Consider the following 23,347-nt stretch of genomic DNA (forward strand, 5'->3'; position numbering starts at 1 on the left):
AAAGGGTTCGAGAACAGAACAGCCAGGGCCGGAGCAAGGGCGGAAACCGGGCGAACAGGCCGCTAGGGCGACTTCCTCGGAGCGCAACACGCCTGCGCAACGTGGCGCCCCGCCCATCTATGCCCCGCTCCCAGCTCGGGGCGGAAGCGCAGCGTCCCTGACCGTGACGTCGTCCTGGGCGGCCAGGCAAACTGGCCGCTTGGGCGACTTCACCCGAGCGCAACACGCCTGCGCATCGTGGGCGGCTAAGCCCCGCCCTCAACTCGGGGCGGAAGCGCGGCGTCCCCGACTGTGGCGCTGTCCAGGGCTGCTGAATGGGCGGCTATGTGTGGCGGCGCGCGCGTGTCAATCAGTCAGCGAGCGCCACGGAGGCTGCCGCTGGGTTTGCATGCCCGATCCTGGAGCCCAAAGTGAGGGAGGAAGGCCCGAGCTGCCGGAGGACGCGGAAAAGAGAGAAGAGGCGGGCGGGCCAGGGCGGGCGTGCAGGCAGGCCATGGCGTGGCTGGGCGAGCGGCTGCGCAGCCACGGGCGCCTGGCGGCCGGGCTGCTGCTCAACCTGCTGGTGTCCATCTGCATCGTGTTCCTCAACAAGTGGCTCTACGTGCACCACGGCTTCCCCAACCTGAGCCTGACGCTGGTGCACTTCGGCCTGACCTGGCTGGGCCTCTGGGTGTGCCAGAAGCTGGACGTGTTCGCGCCCAAGCGCCTGTCCCCGCGGCGCCTGCTGCCCCTGGCGCTCAGCTTCTGCGGCTTCGTGGTCTTCACCAACCTGTCTCTGCAGAGCAACACCATCGGCACCTACCAGCTGGCCAAGGCCATGACCACGCCCGTCATCCTCGTCGTGCAGACGCTCTTCTACCGCAAGACCTTCTCCAGGAGGGTGCAGCTCACCTTGGTGAGGGAGGGATGGAGGGAAGGAGTGCCAGGCCTCCTCCCTTTCTCTCCTCCAGGCTGCTGTCTGCCCGCCAGATTCCATCCAACCAACAGGAAGCTACCTCTTCCCTTTGTGGCATCCCCAAATCCACCCCAGGGGCCGGAGAGATAGATAGCATGGAGATAGATAGGGTGTTTATTGCCTTGCATGCAGAAGGACTGGGGTTCGAATCCCCTATGGCATCCCATAGGGTCCCCCTCTTGAGCCTGCCAGGAGCGGTTTCTGAGCCTAGAGCCAGGAGTGTAAGCCCTGAGCGCTGCTGGGTGTCACCCAAAACAAACAAATGAAATCCACCCCAGGACTCAGCTAGGAACGGGCCAAGTGGAGTCAGAGTTTGGGGAGCAGGTGGGATGGGAAATGCATCTTGGCGACCTGGGCTCTTAACCACCACCACCCCAAAAAAATGTGGGTTTCTGTGTTAGTGGACGGTTTGGTGAGCATCCTTAAATGCTTGCTTGGGACCCTGAGAAAGGAAATCTATTTTGAGTGTGGCTATTTGTTTTTTTCTTTTTGGTTTTTGGGTCACACCTGGCAGCGCTCAGGGGTTACTCCTGACTCCATGCTCAGAAATCGCCTCTGGCAGGCACAGGGGACCAGATGGGATGCCGGAATATGAACAACCGTCCTTCTGCATGAAAGGCAAATGCCTTACTTCCATGCTATCTCTCCGGCCCCTAGTGTGGCTATTTTGTTTATGGTTTTTTTTCTTCTTTGAAGCCACACCTGGTGACGCTCAGGGGTTACTTCTATTTATGCGCTCAGAAATCGCTTCTGGCAGGCTTGGGGGATCTTATGGGATGTCGGGGATTGAACCCAAGTCTGTCCTGGGTTCAGCAGCATGCCAGGCAAATGGCCTACCCAGGTGTGCTATCACTCCGGCCCCAGTGTGACTATTTTAGTTAACTGTTTTAGTGGACTAATATGGTGAGAATCTGCAAATGCCTTCTTGAGTCCCTAAGAAAGGAAATCTGTATTTGGGTAGCATGACTTAATTGAGTCTGAATATCTGCAAAATCTCAAACTTTTCTGAAAAGCCTTTTTTTTTTTTCCTTCTTCCCCGGGGGAATTAAATCATGTAAGCCGTCAAAAACGTCAAATAGAAGTACCTTATCGTGCCTCTGGCAACATGTCTAGCAGAGATTTCTGCATCTTTCATTTGAAAAGAGATGAACTGAAGTAATTAATTTTAGCACTCAGCTTACAGTTTTTAAAATCTTAAATGTATATATACTAGTATTGGGACCTTTTTACTTATATAAGCATATGTCAGATGAGCATGAACTAAGTTTAACTACAGTTTGAGCAGAATCAAATGTGAACATAGTTATCATATTTCACTTTGAGCAAGTAGAATTAACAGGTCTTTCAAGTGAAAAAATCTTTAGAGCTGTTTAGTTTCCTAGTGATATTTTTATAGTTAACTATGAAAGGATTACTAAATTTGTCTCATGATTTATTCTGAACATTTACCTCTTTTTCTTTACAGATTCCTATAACTTTAGGCGTAATCCTAAATTCTTATTACGATGTGAAGTTTAATTTCCTTGGAATGGTGTTTGCTGCTCTTGGTGTTTTAGTTACATCCCTTTATCAAGTGGTTGGTAAATTTTTTTCTTATGTGCCTTTTTAGCAGATTTTGTAGATTTTGAAGCTGTGTCCCAAGGTTTAGAAAATACAGTATAGAGACAATAGGCTGTTGGGAAGAAGGCATAATTGCATAACTTATCTGATTCAAGGTGAAGAAAGAAAGGAGACAGAGAAACTTGGGTGTATGATGCTGACCAGATAGCTTCCTACCTGTTTGTAAGTGTCTAATACCCATGCTTAATAGTTGAGTTTGGGATGACATTCAGTTTTCTGGGAAATCTCTCCAAAATGAGTAGTAAGACATTTTCACTTTAGAACTGATTTCACTTGTTATATTTTCTTTCTTTTTTGGGGGGCATGGGGCACACCCTGTGGTGCTCAGGGGTTACTCCTGGTTTTGCACTCAGAAATCACTCCTGGGGGACCATAGGATAACAGGAATCGAACCTGGGTCAATCCTGGGTCACCAGCGTACAAGGCAAACGCCCTACTGTTATGCTATCTCTCCGGCCCCTACTTGTCATCTTTTCATTTGCTCTAATTTAAGGTATTATTGAGGGGGAGTGTGGACACTTCAAAAAATTGAGCAGGAAAAAAAATTTCAGATTCATAAATCTTTGCTTCAAAAATAAGCTGTTATTGCAAATTTACAGGTAACTTCTAATAGTATATCAATAGCACTACTTGGTAGCAGTGGGTAATGCAGTCGCACAGCACAGTGGCTTGCTTATAGCAGGCATTCATTTAAAGTGTGTTCATGGGTTCACTTCATTACTGTAAGGAACAAATGCAGGTTTTGTTTCATATATAGTGGGGGAGAAAATATCTTCCAATGAGGGTACAGAGAAACAGTATTTTCTCTATACTGGAAACTTGGCCTGGGCATGCTAGGTGTGCCTGCATAGAGAACCACAGTCAGTGTATGTGTTTTTTTACAAACATCCCCTGGTTATAAATAAGGTCATTTTTGTTAGGGATGTTAGAAGTTCAAGAATACAGCTGTACTGGAGAGATAGCATAGCAGTAGGATAGGGTGTTTGCCTTGCACACAGCCAATCCAGGAAGGATGGTGGTTTGAATCCCAGCATCCCATATGGTCCTCTGTGCCTGCCAGGAGCGATTTTTTTTTTTTTGGGGGGGGGCACACCTGGTGATGCTCAGGGGTTACTCCTGCCTATGCACTCAGAAATCACTCCTGGCTTGGGAGATCTTATGGAACGCTGGGGATTGAACCAAGGTTCATCCGGGACCACCACTTACAAGGCAAATGCTCTACTGTTGCACTATCACTCCGGCCCTGCCAGGAGTGATTTCTGAGAGCAGAGCCAGTAACCCCTGAATGCTTCTGGGTGTGACCCATAAACCAAAGAAAAAGAGAATACAGCCATAAGATCTTAAGTTTTGGTACTGATTGATCACTTCAGGGAAATTGTTGTGGAAAAGTAATTTGTGTTGAGTATACTTCTTAGTGGCAGGGACCAGTGACATGGAAAGATAAGTTCCCAGTCAGTTTTGTCACTTGGCTCTGAATAGTCTGTCTTTTACAAGAGAGAATACTTCAGAAAGAACTTTCTCAGAGTAAATGGGGTGATACCAGGTGGCAGAGTGTTGAATGTCATGCTAAGAAACTGTGTTCTGGAAACTTTGGTGGCCCTGAATCAGAGAGGGAAAGAAGGGTGACAAGCAAAGCTGCAGGATTCTCCAGGCTTACAGGGTAGGGCCTGAACAAAGACAGCAGTAGTGAAAAAGGTTTTCTTTTTTTCCATCCCTGAAAAAGAAAATAAAACAGGTTTTATTTGGAGGTTTGGAGGAAAGAAGGGGAGGAAAAGAGAGAGTAACATGCTCTAGAAAGAGCACCAGTACACATCTCATCGTGAAAGTATGAAAAGCACATGGCTCAGAGTGATAGCACAATGGGTAGGGAATTTGCCTTTGCATGTTTTCTTTTCTTTTCTGGTTTTTGGGCCACACCCAGCGGTGCTCAGGGGTTACTCCTGGCTGTCTGCTCAGAAATAGCTCCTGGGGGACCATATGGGACGCCGGGATTCGAACCAACCACCTTAGGTCCTGGATCTGCTGCTTGCAAGGCAAACACCGCTGTGCTATCTCTCCGGCCCCGCCTTTGCATGTAATTCGATCTCCATCATCCCATGTGGTTCCTTGAGCCTGCCATGAATAACCTTGGATGTGGCCCCCAAATAAAAAAACCAAAGGGGGAAAGTATGAAAGTGTACAACTCAAGAAGGGAAATGGAGGTGACATGTGCTCGGGCACCATGTATCCAGGCAATGCATGCCAAGAGTAATTTTTGAATGCAAAGCAAGGAGTAACCCCTGAGCACCCCAGGTATGTCCCCTTCCCCCCCCCCCCCAAAAAAAAAGGAAGTCTGGAAGATAAAGGAGGAAGCAAGAAATGTACTTGAAAAATATCAAGGCCCGGAGAGATAGCACAGCGGTGTTTGCCTTGCAAGCAGCCGATCCAGGACCTAAGGTGGTTGGTTCCAATCCCGGTGTCCCATATGGTCCCCCGTGCCTGCCAGGAGCTATTTCTGAGCAGACAGCCAGGAGTAACCCCTGAGCACCATCGGGTGTGGCCCAAAGACCAAAAAAAAAAAAAAAAAGAAAAAAAGAAAAATAGCAAGTGAAGAGAAAAGAGAGTGAGAAAGAGGAAGCAGTTTGAACCAGAAGTCTAATTCTTGCAAGAAAAGTGTACAGGCTGAGCACTTTGTGGGGAATCATTACTGTGGCTTTTGGAGGTATTCTTGCAGAGCAGTTTGAACAGAAGAGAGCTGGGGGGGGGGGGGCAAAGAGATAGCACAGTGGTAGGGTGTTTGCCTTGCAAGCGGCCAACTCAGGATGGACAATGGTTCAATTTTCAACATCCCATATGGTTCTGCAAGCCTGACAGGGGTGATTTTTGAGCACAGAGCCAGGAGTAACCCCTGAGCACTGCTGGGTGTGCCCCCCACCCCCCAAAAAAAGAGCTGGGCATAGAGGAGACACCGCTCAGGAAAGTGGGGGTCCTGGCAATCTCCACCATTCCAGGAGTTTCTGTGTCTGGCCTCTTTCCCAGGAAAGGCATGAAGTGGACGTAGACACATACTCATCTGTACTGCTCTGCCCGAGGAGCCAGCAGGAAGAATCAATCAGTTCTTTGTGTCCTTCATATTCACAGAAGACTTAGTTCAGACCATAAGAGTTGGTCTCAGATTTCTTGCTCTTCTATTTTTTAGCTTGGCCAGTTTCTATAGACTTAACTTTTATGTAACAAGATACTTAGACCTACAGGAAGAATAGTTCTGTTACAGCAGTTATTCAAAAGCCTGATTTTTTGCCAGGTCATACTCAAACAGCCGTTTTGAACTTTCTGTAGGGGTTCCTTTTTAGATTTGTAAAATATTTTGTGGTTTGGTGGAATTTTTGGTTTCGGTTCTGCTAAATGCTTGAGTATTGTGAGGGTTTGTGATCATCTAATTTGCTGAAGTGTATAGGTGGTTGATTACCCTCAGAAAGTGAAAAATTCCTTCTGTTGGTTGGGTTTTCAGAAGTGAGTAGAAAGAACTCTCCCCTTTCTAGTCAATCATTTTGGCAACCACTGGGATAGCAGGGTTGTTTTTGTTCTGTCAGTCTCTAGTCTGCCTTACCCTCACTCCAGTCTTCTTTTGGGGAGTCATTTTTTTTTTTTTAATAAAGATTAAGGCTGAGGAGATGGTTGAAAGGGTTTAGGGCCAATGCTTTGCAGGCAGGCAGCTTAGTTTTTTGTTTTTTGTTTTTGCAGGGGGAGGGGTCACACCCGGCATTGCTCAGGGATTGGTTATTCCTTGCTCTGCACTCAGAAATCTCTCCTGACAGGCACTGGGGACCATATGGGATGCTGGCAATCGAGCCACTATCTTCCTGGGTCAGCTGCATGCAAGGCAAATGCCCTACCGCTGTGCTATCTCTTTGGCCCCTGGGTTTGATCCTCTGTACCACAAGGCTCCCTAAGTACTGTAGTATGTAAACCAAGGGAAAGAAATAAAAACTGATTCTTTAAACTCAGCACCTAAGTTTCTTCTGCCTTCTTTTCTCAAAATCTGAGGCTTGTGGGCCCCCATATGCCTTGGCTTTTCTCCATGTAGGAGGACTGGGAGGGAAAAGAAGTTCTATTTGTTGTTTGTTCTAGTAACTGAAAAAGAATAGTAGATGGTCAGAAATTGAATTAAAAGTCTCTTTGGTCCAAGAAGCGTAAAGAATATTTTTGATACTGTTGACCTTTGAGATGTTACAGGGTAACTAGACACTCCCTTTTCCTCCCCTCTGTATCACATCCCACAGTCAGGCTGAGAGGGGCGCCTTTCATTTATTGTTTGGTGCTGTCTTTGTTTCTGCCTCACTTCTTCTATCTCCTACTTGCAGTGGGTAGGCGCCAAACAACATGAGTTGCAAGTGAACTCCATGCAGTTGCTGTACTACCAGGCTCCCATGTCGTCTGCCATGCTGCTGCTTGTTGTGCCCTTCTTCGAGCCAGTCTTTGGAGAAGGAGGACTCTTTGGTCCCTGGTCAGTTTCTGCTTTGGTGAGTTCTGATCTTTTGGCTATGATGAAACAAGATTCTATAATCCATTGTTAATACAGTTGTTTTTTCAGAGTACTGAAACATTTCATATCCATCCTTACATTTCCTCTTCATTATCACTCTTTAGGGCAGCAAAGTAAGGATTACTGCTTAGATATGTGAGCAGATTCTCATAAAAGTTCAGAGACTTGGGCCCGGAGAGATAGCACAGCGGTGTTTGCCTTGCAAGCAGCCGATCCAGGACCAAAGGTGGTTGGTTCCAATCCCGGTGTCCCATATGGTCCCCCGTGCCTGCCAGGAGCTATTTCTGAGAGAGCCAAGAGTAACCCCTAAGCACCGCCGGGTGTGGCCCAAAACCAAAAAAAAAAAAAGTTCAGAGACTTGCCTAGGATCCATGACTAGTGATTCAAAAGCCAGACTGTACCTGATTGCTATTTTGAGTATACTAAGCAATAGTATCCATGACTAGTGATTCAAAAGCCAGACTGTACCTGATTGCTATTTTGAGTATACTAAGCAATAGTCCACAAATAATTCCAACTGTTAATTAATTTCATTTATTTGTTTTGGTTTGGGGCCACACCCAACCCTGTTAAGAATTACTCCAGTTCTCTGCTTTAAGGGATCACTCCCAGCACTGATAGGAGACCATGCATTTCAGGATCAAACCTGGGCATACGAAATATGTAGTTAGCACCATCAGCTAGCTCTCTACCCTGAGACATTTTATCTATTTGTTTGTTTATATTTTACAATGAAAAAAAAAACAGTTTTCTTGGTTTTGTTTTATTTTTATTTAAAAACCTTTTTTAAATTATATTTGTTAGGGTTTTGGGGCCACATAATTAGCTTACTCCTGACTCTGGACTCAGAGATCAACCCTGGCTGTCTCAGGGGTACCAGGGGTATGTGGTGCTAGGGATAGAACCCTACAAGGCAAGTGCCTTACCTGCTGTTCTTTTTTTGGGGGGTTTTGGTTTTGGGGTCTCACCGGGCAGCTCTAAGGGGTTATGCTTGGCTCTATGCTCAGAAATCGCTCCTGGCAGGCTCAGGGGACCATATGGGATGCCGGGATTCGAACCAATGACCTTCTGCATGCAAGACAAATGCCTTACCTCCATGCTATCTCTCTGGCCCCTTACCTGCTGTTCTATTGCTTTCACCCCTCTTGGTTTGCTTTAATACCATAGTTAGTACCTGCTCACTGCATAGGTTTTGAACATAAGTGAAAGTATAAAGATAGCAAAATTTCCCTAGAATCTTGCCATTTCTAATAGATTACCTTTACCTTTTTAGTGAATATAATTTCATAAATCTCTTTCTTATATAAATGAAAGACATGTTTATGTGTGTGTCATTTTATATAATGGGAGTCTATACATTTTTTTATCATGGATTTCTTTTCCTCAGTCCTCCTTCCTGTTAATGCTTGAAAAAAATCCTAATATGTTCTCTTTTTCTTTTTTCCTTTTTTTTTTTTCTTTTTGCTTTTCGGGCCACACCTGGTGACGCTCAGGGGTTACTCCTGGCTATGCGCTCAGAAATCGCTCCTGGCTTGGGGGATCATATAGAATGCCAGGGGATCGAACCATGGTCTGTCCTAGGTTAGCACGTAGCAAGGCAAATGTCCTACCGCTTGCGCCACTGCTCCAGCCCCTCTGACTCTTTCTTTTTCCTTGGTTTTTGGGTCACTCCTGGCAGCGTTCAGGGGTTACTCCTGGCTCTACGCTCAGAAATCGCTCCTGGCATTGGATCCTAGGAGTGGAATTGCTAGATTGAAATAATTAAGCTGGGGATATGGCTCAATGCTAGAACACATGTCTTGCATATATGAAGCCCTAGGTTTGATCCCTGGCACCACCAAAACAAACTAACCAAAAAAGAATATGTACTTATGCCTGGAGTCTGTTTCAGTGGTAGTGCAATACCTCACATTGAGTTCAAGCCCTGGCATAGTCCCCGACAAGAGTCCCAAAGTCCCTCTTGCACTCTGCCAGCCAACAGTCAGATTGAGGAAGACTTGACCATTCCAGGCCCATAGGAGCCATGCCACGGCATTCTGGCCAGAACCCTGAGCACTTAGGAGGTCAGGGTCAGCCTGTGGGAAGCATCACCATTATCATTATCCTTTAGAGACGAATCAGAATTTCTGCCCAGCTGTCCTCCTTGGTGAGATGTAGAACTGGTCAGAAAAATAGTGCAAACAAGCCTGGAACTTGTTGGTGCAATGTTGTCCTCATGAAATTCCAATTCTACAACAAAAGAGCTGAGGAAAAGATGAAGTAGGTAGGGGTAAAAGGAACTGTGTCCTGGTAGCTTGAAGTAGCTTGAAACCATGTAAAGGAAAGGTCAGAAAATACTATAAAATCAAAAGAATATGTACTTTGGACTTAGGTTTAAATCCCAGCACCACATCTGGTGCTGAATGCCGCCAAAGTAGGGGCCAGAGAGGTCGGTCATACAGTGGGTAAGGTGCTCACCTAGTAAAAAGTAGTATTTGGGTCAGAGAGATAGCTCAAAGAGTTGGAATACATGCTTTGCATGTGAGTGCCCCAGGTTCAACCCCCAATATCAGATGTTTCTTTGAATTCTTCCAGGACTGACCCCCAGGTGTGGTCCTCAAAAATAAAATTGAAGACATCACAGTTTTGCATGTGAGAAAATATGAAATGTTAATAACGTGTGGAGATAGGGTTCTCAGAGGTAAGAAACGAGACTAAGCAATGGGAAGCCCAGAATAAGCAATGGGAATACCAAATGTAACAGAGACTCAATGAATTCATATAAGTAAAGCATATAAACAATTCTTGCAAATAATGAACACTGAAATGACAGCCATTCTTACTATAATTTTTATTATGTTCTCAAGTGATCTCTAAATTGAAAGCAAGAACTTGGGCCTGGAGAAATAGCACAGCGGCATTTGCCTTGCAAGCAGCCGATCCAGGACCTAAGGTGGTTGGTTCGAATCCCGGTGTCCCATATGGTCCCCCATGCCTGCCAGGAGCTATTTCTGAGCAGACAGCCAGGAGTAACCCCTGAGCACTGCTGGGTGTGGCTCAAAAAACAAAATAAATAAATAAATAAAAGCAAGAACTTATGTGTTCCTAAAGGCCTGGTTTAGTTCTCTGGATATTCTATAAATATACATTGATTTGATTGATTGCTTTAGCTCAAAAATATAAAAAAAGAATACCATGGTCAGGGATATTTATTGTTCAGTGATAGAGCAAAATCATCTGGAGAAACATGATTAGTGGACATACTAATATTATAGTGCTGAATGCTTGGGATTAAAATAATAGTTCTTTTGCTTATCCTTCTACTTTTATAATGAATATGCAGTATTTTTATAATAAAATTGTTACAAAATTTTCTATAAAAAAATGAAGCTGGAAATTTACCTTCAGAGATAGCAGAATATTGTTTTTATTTATTTTTGTTTTTTGGCTACACCTAGTGACGCTTGGGTTACTCCTGGCTATGCAATCAAATTCGCTCCTAGCTTGGGGACCAGATGGACGCTGGGGGATCTGCAGTTCGTCCTAGGTCAGCCATGTGGAAGGCAAACGTCCTACCGCTGTGCCACAGCTCTGGCCCCTTGTTTTTATTTTTGGGGGGTCACACCTGGCAGTGCTCAGGGGTACTCCTGGCTCCATGCTCAGAAATCACTCCTGGCATGCTCGGAGGAATGCCGGGATTCAAACCAACGACCTTCTGCATGAAAGGCAAACACCTTACCTTCATGCTATCTCTTTGGCCCCAATTGTTTTTATTTTTTAAGATAGGATATTGTTAAAGAAATTTCTGTTGGGCTTTGTAAACACATTTCCTTTTTTTATTTTTATTTTTTGGTTTTTGGGTCACCCTTAGCGGTGCTCAGGGTTAATCCTGGCTCTGCACTCAGAAATCGACCCTGGCAGGCTTGGGGGACCATTTGGGATGCCGGGATTCGAACCACCATCTGTCCTGAATCGGGTGCGTGCAAGGCAAATGCCCTCCCACTGTGCTATCTCTCCGGTCCCATATTTCTTTTTTTTAGGAAGTGAAAGTAGTTGTTCGGGTCACACAGTACTTAAGCCTTACTGTGCTCTGTGCTCAGAGATAACTCCTGGTGGTGCTCAGGACACCATATGAGGTGCAGGAATCAAACCACGGTCAACCTCAAGCAAGACAAAAATGCCTTAGGCCTTATATTGTCTCTGGCCTCCAAACTTAAATTTTCTGAATGCAGATGGCAAACATAACTGGTTTGTTTGACTTTATGGTTATGGGGAATCGCTGCATATTCAGTGTTAACTTGCACATTTGATCTCTTCCTCAACTAGCGATAGATGGTATAAATATGCACTAGTGACTTTGGGCGGCAGCAGTGAGCTGTGATTTCCTGTCAGACACAAGATCACGAATCTAAATGACTGACCCACTGCAAATTGTTTTTCAGTTTTAGAGCTGTAGCCCATGAGTGAGCCAGTTAGCATCGTATTATAAAACGGGCTTCATATTAATATGAATTTTGCCCCATTGAAGGCTAATAAAAGTGTTCTGAGCACATAAAGAGTGGGCAAAACTGGGGCCGGAGAGATAGCATGGAGATAGGGCATAAAAGTGGGCAAAACTAACTTATGCATATTGTCATATTAATATTAGCTATATTATCATATGTGCTCCTGGTTACACCAGGTTTCTTAGGAGATAACTGTGTCATAAGTTGGAAGTTGGTACCTGTTCATTCTGCTCTTTTTGTCCCCCTTTCTTGATGTCTCCCAAAAATATAAAAGATGTTCCTTTTATAAAAGTCTTACATGTAATGGTTCATATTTTAAGTTTTCAGAAATGCCTAATGAAATATATTTTTTAGTTAATGATTATAATGATTGCTGCTGCTTTGTCTTAATGATTCCTTTATTTTATTTGTAGCTTATGGTGCTGCTCTCTGGAGTAATAGCTTTCATGGTGAACCTATCGATTTATTGGATCATTGGAAACACTTCACCAGTCACGTATCCTTTTATTTAATAACTTACTATGGGACTGGAGCAGTGTCGCAAACGGGAGGGTGTTTGTCTTGCACTTGCTAACCTAGGACGGACTGAGGTTCCATCCCCTGTTGTCCCATATGGTCCCCCAAGCCAGGAGCAATTTCTGAGTGTATAGCCAGAGTAACCCCTGAGCGTCACTGGGTGTGGCCCAAAAACCAAAATAATAATAATAATAACTTACCTTTTACATTTTCCAAAGCTCTAGTTGTATGACCTAAATTGGGGAATAAGTTATTTTAAATCGTTTTTACTATTTCAGTGCATACTAGAGTCTACCAGTGGTCCTCAAACTATGGCCCGCTGGTCACATATTAGATTTGTATTTGTTTTGTTTCTTCATTGCAAAATAAGATATATGCAGTGTGCATAAGAATTCGTTCATGGGGCCGGAGAGATAGCATGGAGGTAAGGTGTTTGCCTTTCATGCAGAAGGTCATCGGTTCGAATCCCGGCATCCCATATGGTCCCCTGTGCCTGCCAGGAGCAATTTCTGAGCACGGAGCCAGGAGTAACCCCTGAGCACTGCCGGGTGTGACCCAAAAACCAAAAAAAAAAAAAAAAAACAATTCGTTCATAAGTTTTGTTTTTACTATAGTCAGACCCTCCAATGGTCTGAGGGACAGTGAACTGGCCCCCTGTTTAAAAAGTTTGAGGACCCCTGGTAGACAGACATAAAGAAATATGATCTGGGCCCGGAAAGATAGGACAGCGGCGTTTGCCTTGCAAGTAGCCGATCCAGGATCAAAGGTGGTTGGTTCGAATCCCGGTGTCCCATATGGTCCCCCGTGCCTGCCAGGAGCTATTTCTGAGCAGACAGCCAGGAGTAACCCCTGAGCACCGCAAGGTGTGGCCCAAAAACCAAAAAAAAAGAAAAGAAAAGAAATATGATCTAGGGCCAGAGTGATAGTGCAGGGGTAGGGTGTTTGCGCTCAGTTATGCAGCTGACCCAGGATCAAACCCAGCTAGGTTTGATCTCTGGCATTCCATATGGTCCCCTGAGCCAGGAGCGATTTTTGAGCTGTTAGCCAGGAGTAACCTTTGAGCGTCACTGGATGTGGCCCAAAAACCAGAAGAAAAAAAAAAAAAAAGAAATACAATCTAGGGAAATGGAATGGTTGTCTATAAAATATTTTTGAATTTGAGGGAAGTGTGGGAGCTTGAGGGAGCCAGACCTGGTAGTGTTTAGGACTTACTCCTGAGTTCAAGGATCACTCCTGGCTGGCCTTGGGGGACCTTATAGTGTGCCAGGAATTGAACTTGAGTCAGCTGTTTGCTTAGCTGCTGAACTATCTCTCCAACTTGTGAATTCTCTTGGCCAAAACAGCAGCAGGATTGGGCTGGAGAGATAGCACAGCAGTAGGGTGTTTGCCTTGCACATGGCTGACCCAGGACGGACCTGGGTTCGATTCTGGGCATCCCATATGGTCCCCTGAGCCTGCCAGGAGCGATTTCTGAGTGCAGAGCCAGGAGTAACCCCTGAGTGCCACTGGGTGTGGCCCAAAAACCAAAACCAACCAAACAAAAAAAACCAACAGCAGGATTTCTCAACCTCAGTTTCTTTGACTGCTGGTGCTGAACATGGCTTTGTTGCAGAGACCTGATCATTGTAGGTTAGTTAGTATTATCTTTAGCCTCTACCTACGATGCCAGTAGCATCTTTTTTCCAATTATGACAACCAAATTTGGGTTCAGACTTTTCCCTCATGGTAAATGCCTCCTGATTAAGAATCCCTGAGCTAAATGTAGCAAGGGAAAAGGAGATTTCCTCAGAAGACTATTAGTTTTTGGTTTTGTTTTGTTTTGTTTTGTTTTTGTTTTGGTTTTGGTTTTGGTTTTTGGGCCACACCCGGCATTGCTCAGGGGTTACTCCTGGCTGTCTGCTCAGAAATAGCTCCTGGCAGGCACGGGGGACCATATGGGACACTGGGATTCGAACCAACCACCTTTGGTCCTGGATCGGCTGCTTGCAAGGCAAACACCGCTGTGCTATATCTCTCCGGGCCCAAGACTATTAGTTTTAGTGTTTGGACCACATCCAGTACTGCTTAGGGTTTACTCTTGGCTCTGTGCTTAGAGAACCAGAGTTATAGTACCAGGGATGGAACTGGAGTCATCTGCATGCAAGACAGATGTACAATCCACTTCACTATCTCTCCAGCCCTTGCATATTCTAAATTTTAAATGTTAGTGGTTTGGTATCAGAATGGTAATCGTGAATATGGGGAATAAATGATTGAATTCTGGATAAATTTCCAAGGAGAGGTAATATGGTGACAGGCATTTTGGTGAATCAGAGAGGACACAAGTTTGGTTTGCATGGTTGTGGCCTGAGCACCTGATAGACTGGAGTTGCCAACAACTGGAAGAGGACAATCTGAGGGAGGTGAGGCGGTGGGGAGGAGGATCGAAGACTTAGTTTTGTATAAACAAAGTCGGTATTCAGAATTCAGAGAGATGAGAGAAGTGAGGTGGCAGAAGCCGCAGAGGAGAAAAAGACAGGTAGTACAGGACTTATGGCACTTGCCTTGCATGGGACCAACTGTTCTGATACCCAGCACCTCATATGGCCTACCAAGTACCACTATGGTACTTGAGCATATTCAGGAGTAGCCCATGAGCACTTTAGGGATGACTTAGAATTTTAAAGGTACTAAACATTGTCTTTAGATGTGCCATCTCTCTGCATAAATTTTGGATTTGTTTGTTTGTTTGGGACTATACTCACCAGTGCTCATGGGTTACTCCTGGCTCTACACTCAGGGATAACTCCTAGTGAACTTTTTTTTGGTTTTTGATTTTTGGGGTCACACCCGGTGGCAGTCAGGGGTTACTACTGGCTCTGTGCTCAGAAGTTGCTCCTGGGGGCCGGAGAGATAGCATGGAGGTAAGGCGTTTGCCTTGCGTACAGAAGGTCGGTGGTTTGAATCCTGGCATCCCATATGGTCCTCTGAGCCTGCAAGGAACGATTTCTGAGCATAGAGCCAGGAGTAATACCTGAGTGTGGTGGCCAGGTGTGACCCAAAAACCAAAAAAAAAAAGAGAGAGAGAGAGAGAAGTTGCTCCTGGCATGCTCGGAGAACTTTATGGGATGCAGGGATTCAAACCACCACCTGTCCTGGGTTGGCTGTGTGCAAGGCCCTACTGCTGTGCTATTTCTCTGGCCCTCCTAGTGGACTTTTTGTTGTTGTTTTTGGTTTTGGGGCCACACCGGGTAGCACTTGGATTACTCCTGGCTCTCTGCTCAGAAATGCTCCTGGCAGGCATGGAGGACCATATGAGATGTCAATATTTGAACGACCGTTGGTCCTGGGTTGGCTGCTTTCAAGGCAAACATCCTACCCTGTGGTATCTCTCAGCCCTCCTCCTAGTGGACTTTTAAAGAACCAGATGAGATGCTAAGGATCAAAATCAGGTTAGCTTCATAGCAACCTGCCATACTATTGATTTAATTTCTCTGCATAAATATTATTTTTTTTTTGTTTTTGGGTTATACTTGGAGGTGCTCAGGGGTTACTCCTGGCTCTGCACTCAGAAATAGACCCTGGCAGGGGCAGGCTTAGGGGACAATATGGGATACCAGGGATTTTTTTTTTTTTTTTTTGGTTTTTGGGTCACACCCAGCAGTGCTCAGGAGTTACTTCTGGCTCCATGCTCAGAAATTGCTCCTGGCAGGCACGGGGGACCATATGGGACGCTGGGATTCGAACCGATGACCTTCTGCATGAAAGGCAAACACCTTACCTCCATGCTATGTCTCCAGCCCCTTTTTTTAAAATTTTTTTTTTTTTTTTTTTTTTTTTTTTTGGTTTTTGGGCCACACCCAGCGTTGCTCAAGGGTTATTCCTGGCTGTCTGCTCAGAAATAGCTCCTGGCAGGCACAGGGGACCATATGGGACATCGGGATTCAAACCAGCCACCTTTGGTCCTGGATTGGCTGCTTGCAAGGCAAACGCCGCTGTGCTATCTCTCCGGGCGGATAACAGGGATTAAACTGGGTCCGTCCTGGGTTGGCTGCGTGTAAAGCAAATGTCCTTTTGCTGTGCTATCGATTCAGCCCTGCATAAATTTTTTGTTTTGTTTTGTTTTGGGGCCACACCCTATGACACTCAGGGGCTACTTCTGGCTATGCATCAGAAATCGCTCCTGGCTTTGGGGACCACATGGGACACCAGGAGATCAAACCGTGTTCGTGCTAGGCTAGTGCGGGGCAGGCAGACGCAGGCAGACGCCTTACTGCTTGCGCCACAGCTCCAGCCCCCCTGCATAAATATTTTTAACAAACCAGGAGAAGTTAAAATATTATAGCTAACCCTTAGGGTAGTGTATTTCCTCACAATCCTATGCTACAGCAGCCATGGGGGAAAGGGGTCAGGAGAGATAAGAGAACATTCAATTATTTATTTTCTCCTTATCTGAAAACTTCAGCTATAACATGTTTGGACACTTCAAGTTCTGCATTACTTTACTTGGTGGATATGTTTTATTTAAAGATCCACTGTCAATTAACCAGGGTCTTGGCATGCTCTGTACATTATGTGGCATTCTTGCCTATACGCATTTTAAACTCAGTGAACAGGAAGGAACTAAGAGCAAATTGGTACAGCGACCTTAATTGGGTTTTCGTGGGAGAGGAAAAAAAGAAGACAGTTGCTTCTGTTTTAGCTAAAAAATGTTTACATGTGCAAGTTTCTTTCCAAGAAGAAAAACAAGTTGCAAAAATGTATGACGATCGGCAAGAAATAACACAACGGAAATTTGTGTCAAAAACACAACTCTACACTTCTAGAATCCTTTTTACAGAAACTTCTCTATGACAAGGCCAAATGCTGCTTTTCATAGCTATTGGACAACGTGTACAAGATGGACTGGTGATACGAAGTGAAGTTTGGAAATGAAAGTTCTGAGATGATGACGAAGGAATCCGTACTGTGTGCTACAAATGAGTTCCAGATTTCAAATGCTAGTCGCCATTCTGTGGAGGGACATGGACAACTCCTCTCCTTGCTCATAGTTGTCCTTGGTCCTTTATCTTGCCATGCAAGTCAGAATTTAAATCTAGCATTTACTTTTCAGCAAGCTATTTCTAGGGTATGGCCCAAAAGCCAAGGGGAAAAAAAAGAAAATAGTATAGTAAAAGCCATGTCTCTAAAACAAACTATGGCGAGAGAGAAAGTATGGAGTTGAAGGTGCTTCTCTTTTATGTGGAGAACTCCACTTCAATCCCTGGCAGCACAGATGGTTTCCCCATCAAGGCTAGGGGTCACTCTTGAGCACAACCAAAAAGAACCCCTAAACATTCCTGAGTATGGGCAAAAAAAAAAAAAAAAAGCCAAAGAAAAGGCAAAGTTTAGTTATAAGTATTTTTCTAATGGAAATAGGAAATTGATCAAAGAGATTTACAGTGTCAAAAAATAAAACATTGCAGGCCGGAACAATAGCACAGCAGGTAGGACTTTTGCCTTGCATGCGACTGACCTGGGTTCAATCCCCAGCATCCCATATGCTTCCCCAAACCTGCCAGGAGTGATTTTTGGTACAAAGTCAGGAGTAACCCTTGAGTGCCACCATGTGTGCCCCCCTCAAAGAAAAAAGAAAGAATAGGGGCCAGGGCAATCACACAACAGTTAGGGCTTTTGCCTTGCATTTGGCTCACCTGGGTTTGATCCCTGATATCCCAAATGGTCTCCTGAGCCTGCCAGGGTTATTTCTGACTGCAGACCCAGAAATAATGCCTGAGTGCTGCCAGGTGTAGCCCAAAAGCAAAAAACAAATAACAACAAAAGTTTCATGTACAAATGAACCAAAAAGTGGCCCAAAGGAAACACTGAATTGGGGTGGATAGGACAGTATGCAGCTGACCTGTGTTTCAGTTCTCAGCATCCCCTATGGTTCCCTGAGCACTATGCCCGGAGTAACCCTGGACTATCACCAGATGTGACATAAAAACAAAAAAAAAAAAAATGGAAGAAAAGACTGGATTGAATTAATAGAATTCTTGGGGGCCAGAGTGATAGCACAGTGAGTAGAGCATTTGTCTTGCATGTTGCCAAGCCAGGACTGACGTAGGTCCAATCCCCTGCATCCCGTATGGTACCCCCATCCTTCCAGGAGCAATTTCTGAGCACAGAGCCAGGAGTAACTTCTGAGTGCCACTGGGTGCAGCCCCCCCAAAAAAGAAAAAAAAACCAACAACATATTTCTTGTTATCTTGATAACTGTTCTCCTGACCTCTTTGATTCTTTCATGTTGGTAATTTGTTTTTGTGCCACATCTGACTGCTTGGGGGGAACCATGCAGTGCCAGGGATTGAACCCCAGAGCTTCTGCATACAACACATGCACTCTAGCCCTTTTTTTTTTTTTTTTTTTTTGGTTTTTGGGCCACACCCGTTTGACGCTCAGGGGTTAATCCTGGCTATGAGCTCAGAAATCGCCCCTGGCTTGGAGGGACCATATGGGACACCGGGGGATCGAACCACAGTCTGGTCCGTCTACGCTAGTGCTTGCAAGGCAGACACCTTACCTCTAGCGCCACCTTCCCGGCCCCGCACTCTAGCCCTTTGAGCCTGAGCCATCTCTCCAAACTTTATAACGGTGACTAATTTTTTGTGGTAAGCCCACACCTGGCAGTGCTCAGAGAACATGGTGCTAGGTTCCTACCTGCAAAACATGTACTCCTCCAACTCTAAGCCAGCTCTCTGTCCTCATGTAGATCTGTAGATCATTTAATGCAACCCTCTTGCTGGCCCCTACACATGAGGTCTTTATATTACAGCTTTGAGGTTTAGGAGTGAAAGTCTTTCCAAGGTGTTTGGATAGAAATGTTAAGAAATCAACTCAGGAATCAGTTCAATCAAATATCCAGACGCTAAGAAGAAACTCCTTGAAAGCGGAATAAAAATACGAAAGGGGCCAGAGTGGCAGCACAGCGGTAGGTCATTTGCCTTGCACACTGCCGACTGCAATGGACCCGGGTTCAATCCCTGACATTTGTATGGTCCCCCAGTCTGCCAGGAGCAATTTCTGAGCACAGAGCCAGGAGTAACCCCTGAGTGCCACTGGGTGTGGCCCCTAAACAAAAGTAGCCATATAATATGTAACTGGTATAATGATTTGATTTTTTTTTTTTTTTTTTTTGCTTTTCGGGGCCTTACCCAGTGACACTCAGGCTATGCACTCAGAAATCGCTCCATATGGGAGACCATATGGGACGCCCGGGGATCAAATCGCAGGCCATCCTAGGTTTAGTGCATGTAAGGCAAACACCCTACCACTTGCGCCACTGCTCTGGCCCCTGGTTTAATGATTTTTAAGTCATAATTAAGTTATAGGATAAATACCTGATTTCCACTTAAGGAAAGAGTGCCATATACATAGTTACCAAGTATATTTTAGCCTTTCAACTTGTTCGTTTTGGGGCCACTTCTGGTGGTGGTCAAGGCATACTTCTGGCTGTGTGCTCAGGGATCACTCTTGGCGGCTTTAGGGATCATATGTGCTAGGGATCAAACTCAGGTGGGCCATATGCAAGTCAAATGCTCTCCTGCTGTCTTATTGCTCCTGCCTTCAACCCCCAGCATTTTTTAAATGAGAAACATCACTGAAAAACTTTATTGTAGGATTTTAGTCAATCTGTGTGTAACTTGTAATGTAATTTTCTATTATTCTTTAAAATATTCATTGGATATATGTAATTATGCTTAGTTCTAAAAATAATGTTTTCAGTGAGGCCAAAGCAATAGCACAGCGGCTTGGCTTTTGCCTTGCAAACGGCCAGCCCTGGATAAACCGGGTTTCGTTTCTAGTATCCGATATGGTCCCACATGCCTGCCAGGAGCGATTTCTGAGCACAGAGTCAAGAGTAGCCCCTGAGCGATGCTGGATGTGGCCCCAAAACAAAAAAATGTTCTCTGTGTTTCTTAAGTCAACATAATTATTTCCCAAAAGTGGAAAAAAGGTATTACAGCACAGAGAGGATTATGGGACTTGTATTAGGTCGATGTTTACCATTCTCAGTGGTAAATACAGCTTAATGATAAGGTTGGAGAGATAACACAGCAAGTAGAGTGTTTGCCTTGCACACAGCAACCCAGGTTCAATCCTTGACATCACTTACAGTTCCCTGAGCCTGGCTAAGTGTTACTCTTGAGCACAGGCAATTAGCAGCCCAAAATTGGGGGGGGGGGGCCACACCAAGTGGCTCTCATGAATTATTCCTGGCTCTGCACTCAGAAATCGCTCTTGGCAGGTTAAGGGGAACATACGGGATGCAAGGAATAGAACCAGGGTTAGCTGCGTACAAGGCAAATGCCTTACCTGTTATGCTATCACTTGGATCCTGTGACTAAAAAATTAAAAAAGAGAGGGGTCTTACCATAAATGGGGGAAAGTGTTATGCTATATAACTGATATCAGCAGGAATGCAGGAAGAAGATTGAAGCAAGGTAAGAAGTATATTGAAGTGAATAAAAATATGTACTTCTACAACTAGAGCTTGATAGACATTTTCTACGCTGAAGATAATCATTGAAATGAAAATTCCCTCAAAAGGGAAAAAATACCAGTATTAACCAGAGAGGCCCAGAGCAGTTGTGTGGACAAAGCTTTGCTGACCTTCTATTATGGGTGTAACTGCATTTACTTCATCCAGAGTTAGATGAGAGGGTTTGCCTGTTACAAATAAAGAGAACCTGATGTTTTTATTTTTGTATCGCTTGGATGACAATAGGGAAGTAAACAAGCTTTTGTGTGTAGATGTGGTGGTGCTGATTTGTCTCCATCATAAATCTGCAGGATCTAATGAAACCAACCTCATATCCCTTCTGACAACATAAAGGAGAATAAATGAAGCAGGCTTTATTGTTTCTTTTCAAAATGTTGAGGACCTAGAGAGATTGGGCAGTGAGTAAGATATGCACCATCACCAACAAAATTATACTAGTTTACATTATTGGCTCTTTTCTAAAAATGCTGAAAAGCAAAAGCATAAATCTAGCACTTTCCATTGACACACCAATGAATAGTTGGGAGAAGTATGCAGAATGGCCAAAGATGAAAGTCTATTTCAAAATGGCGATGTATTAGGTACATCCTGTCTATTTCCAAACCTGAACTGGATTTAAACTTGCTAACTTCGGAGATACAATAATTATTGTATTCATTCAGGCTTATTATATATAATAGGGGCCACAGAGAAAGTATGGGAAAGTGCTTGTCCAGCCATTCTTCTGTTGTTCCTTAAGACCTGCCGGATATGGTCAAAAAGAAGAAATGCCTGATAGATGCCCTGCAGAGACATTCATTATGAAAAGAAAATATATAAGGGCCGGAGAGATAGCACGGAGGTAAGGCGTTTGCCTTTCATGCAGGAGATCATCGGTTTGAATCCCGGCGTCCCATATGGTCCCCCGTGCCTGCCAGGAGCAATTTCTGAGCCTGGATCCAGGAATAACCCCTAAGCAATGCTGGGTGTGACCCAAAAACGACAAAAATAAAATATATATTTGTTAGTATATATTCATATATATGCAGAAAAGCTTCAGTAGAAATAAGGTGCATTTGTTAGTGCTAATGCAGACAAATGGTCTACAGTAATACCAGATATATGACCTCTTTTGTTTTGGGGCCACACCCAGTGATGCTCAGGGGTTACTCCTGGCTATCTGCTCAGAAATAGCTCCTGGCAGGCACGGGGGACCATGTGGGACACCGAGTTTCGAACCAACCACCTTTGGTCCTTGGATCAGCTGCTTGGCCCTGCGCTATCTCTCCAGACCCAGATATATGACCTCTTAATTGTTTCTCCTGACTGGTTTCAGTCCAAGTATCTGGTGGAGATCAGAGAGGCCAAAGAGATAGTACAACAATACTTGGTTTGCACATAACTGACCCAATACCTCATATGGTCCTCCAATCCCCATCAGGAATGAACCCAGAGCCAGGTGTAACCCTGAGTGCTGCCAGGTTGGCCAAAGGCCAAAACAAGCAAATTAAGCATGTATTCATGAGGGAAGAATGACTGCAAAGTTCGATGGACATTCATGTTAGCCAAGCAGAAGGGCGGGATTAATTCTGGAAAGAGCAGCCATCAATACAAAGGCACATTTATTGGAGAAATTAAGATGAAACTAAAAAAAAAAAAAAAACAAATTCTGGGGTCTACATAGCGATTTCATTCAGAGGTTAGAAGGTAGGGTACATGAGATAAGAAAGATAAGACCATGAGATACTATTGTTGGCTCCCAGTATGAGGCAGAGAATTTTAAATAGCACAGTTAACAAAAGATAAGCTAGGGGCCGGGGAGATAGCACAGCGATAAGGCAAGGCGTTTGCCTTAGACGCAGAAGGACGGTGGTTCGAATCCCAGCATTCCATATGGTCCCCGGAGCCCACCAAGAGCGATTTCTGAGCATAGAGCCAGGAGTAGTCCTTGAGCGCTGCCTGGTGTGACACAAAAACAAAAACAAAAGATAAGCTAGAAAGATACAACAAGGATTAAAGTAATTTCACACACATACCCACCCGAGTTTCATCCCTGGCATCACAAGCACTTCCAGGAGTGATCCTGAGCATTGCCAGGTTTGATGACAAAACAAATAGAGTTGCTGGGGATCTTATGAGAGTCAACTGCAATGTGGTTTGGTGCGGCTGTGAGACTCAGAAGTGAGTGAAAGAGAATTAAATGGAATTGATCTGGAAGGGGAAGGCAAGGGAGGAAGTCAAGCTGAGTTCAGGGGATATGGCTCTACAATAGGATGCACCTCACTTGTGTGAGTCCTTAGACTCAGTCCTCAGCTGAGACTAAAACCAAAATAAGTGCCATGAAATGAACTAAGAAATACAAGAAGAGGGTGGGAAGGAGGAAGATTATGAGCTCAAGTAGCCACCTTGATCCTGAGAGTATTCAAGATGATAATCAGACAAAAATAGGAATTAGATTTTTTTGAGTTAAAAGTGAAGGGAGGGGCCGGGCGGTGGCGCTAGAGGTAAGGTGCCTGCCTTGCCTGCGCTAGCCTAGGACGGACCGTGGTTCGATCCCTCGGTGTCCCATATGGTCCCCCAAGCCAGGAGCGACTTCTGAGTGCATAGCCAGGAGTAACCCCTGAGCGTCACCGGGTGTGGCCCAAAAAAAAAAAAAGTGAAGGGAGCCAGCGTGATAGTGCAATAGTAGGGCATTTGCCTTGCATGCAGCTGACCCATGATGGAGCTGGGTTCAATCCCCAGCATCC

At 44.9% G+C, this 23,347-nt stretch overlaps 1 protein-coding gene across 1 annotated transcript; it reads left to right on the forward strand.

Moving 5' to 3' along the window:
* Positions 1-479: 479 nt before the first annotated feature.
* Positions 480-16,839, forward strand: SLC35E3 (solute carrier family 35 member E3). Its single transcript, XM_049782770.1, has 5 exons — positions 480-895; positions 2,421-2,531; positions 6,919-7,077; positions 11,998-12,080; positions 16,545-16,839. The coding sequence occupies exons 1-5, from the start codon at positions 494-496 to the stop codon at positions 16,729-16,731; spliced, it is 942 nt and encodes a 313-aa protein (XP_049638727.1). The 5' UTR covers positions 480-493; the 3' UTR covers positions 16,732-16,839.
* The last annotated feature ends 6,508 nt before the right edge of the window (positions 16,840-23,347 follow it).

This window comes from Suncus etruscus, chromosome 11 (genome assembly GCF_024139225.1).
Source record: "Suncus etruscus isolate mSunEtr1 chromosome 11, mSunEtr1.pri.cur, whole genome shotgun sequence".
NCBI classification, from domain to species: domain Eukaryota; kingdom Metazoa; phylum Chordata; class Mammalia; order Eulipotyphla; family Soricidae; genus Suncus; species Suncus etruscus.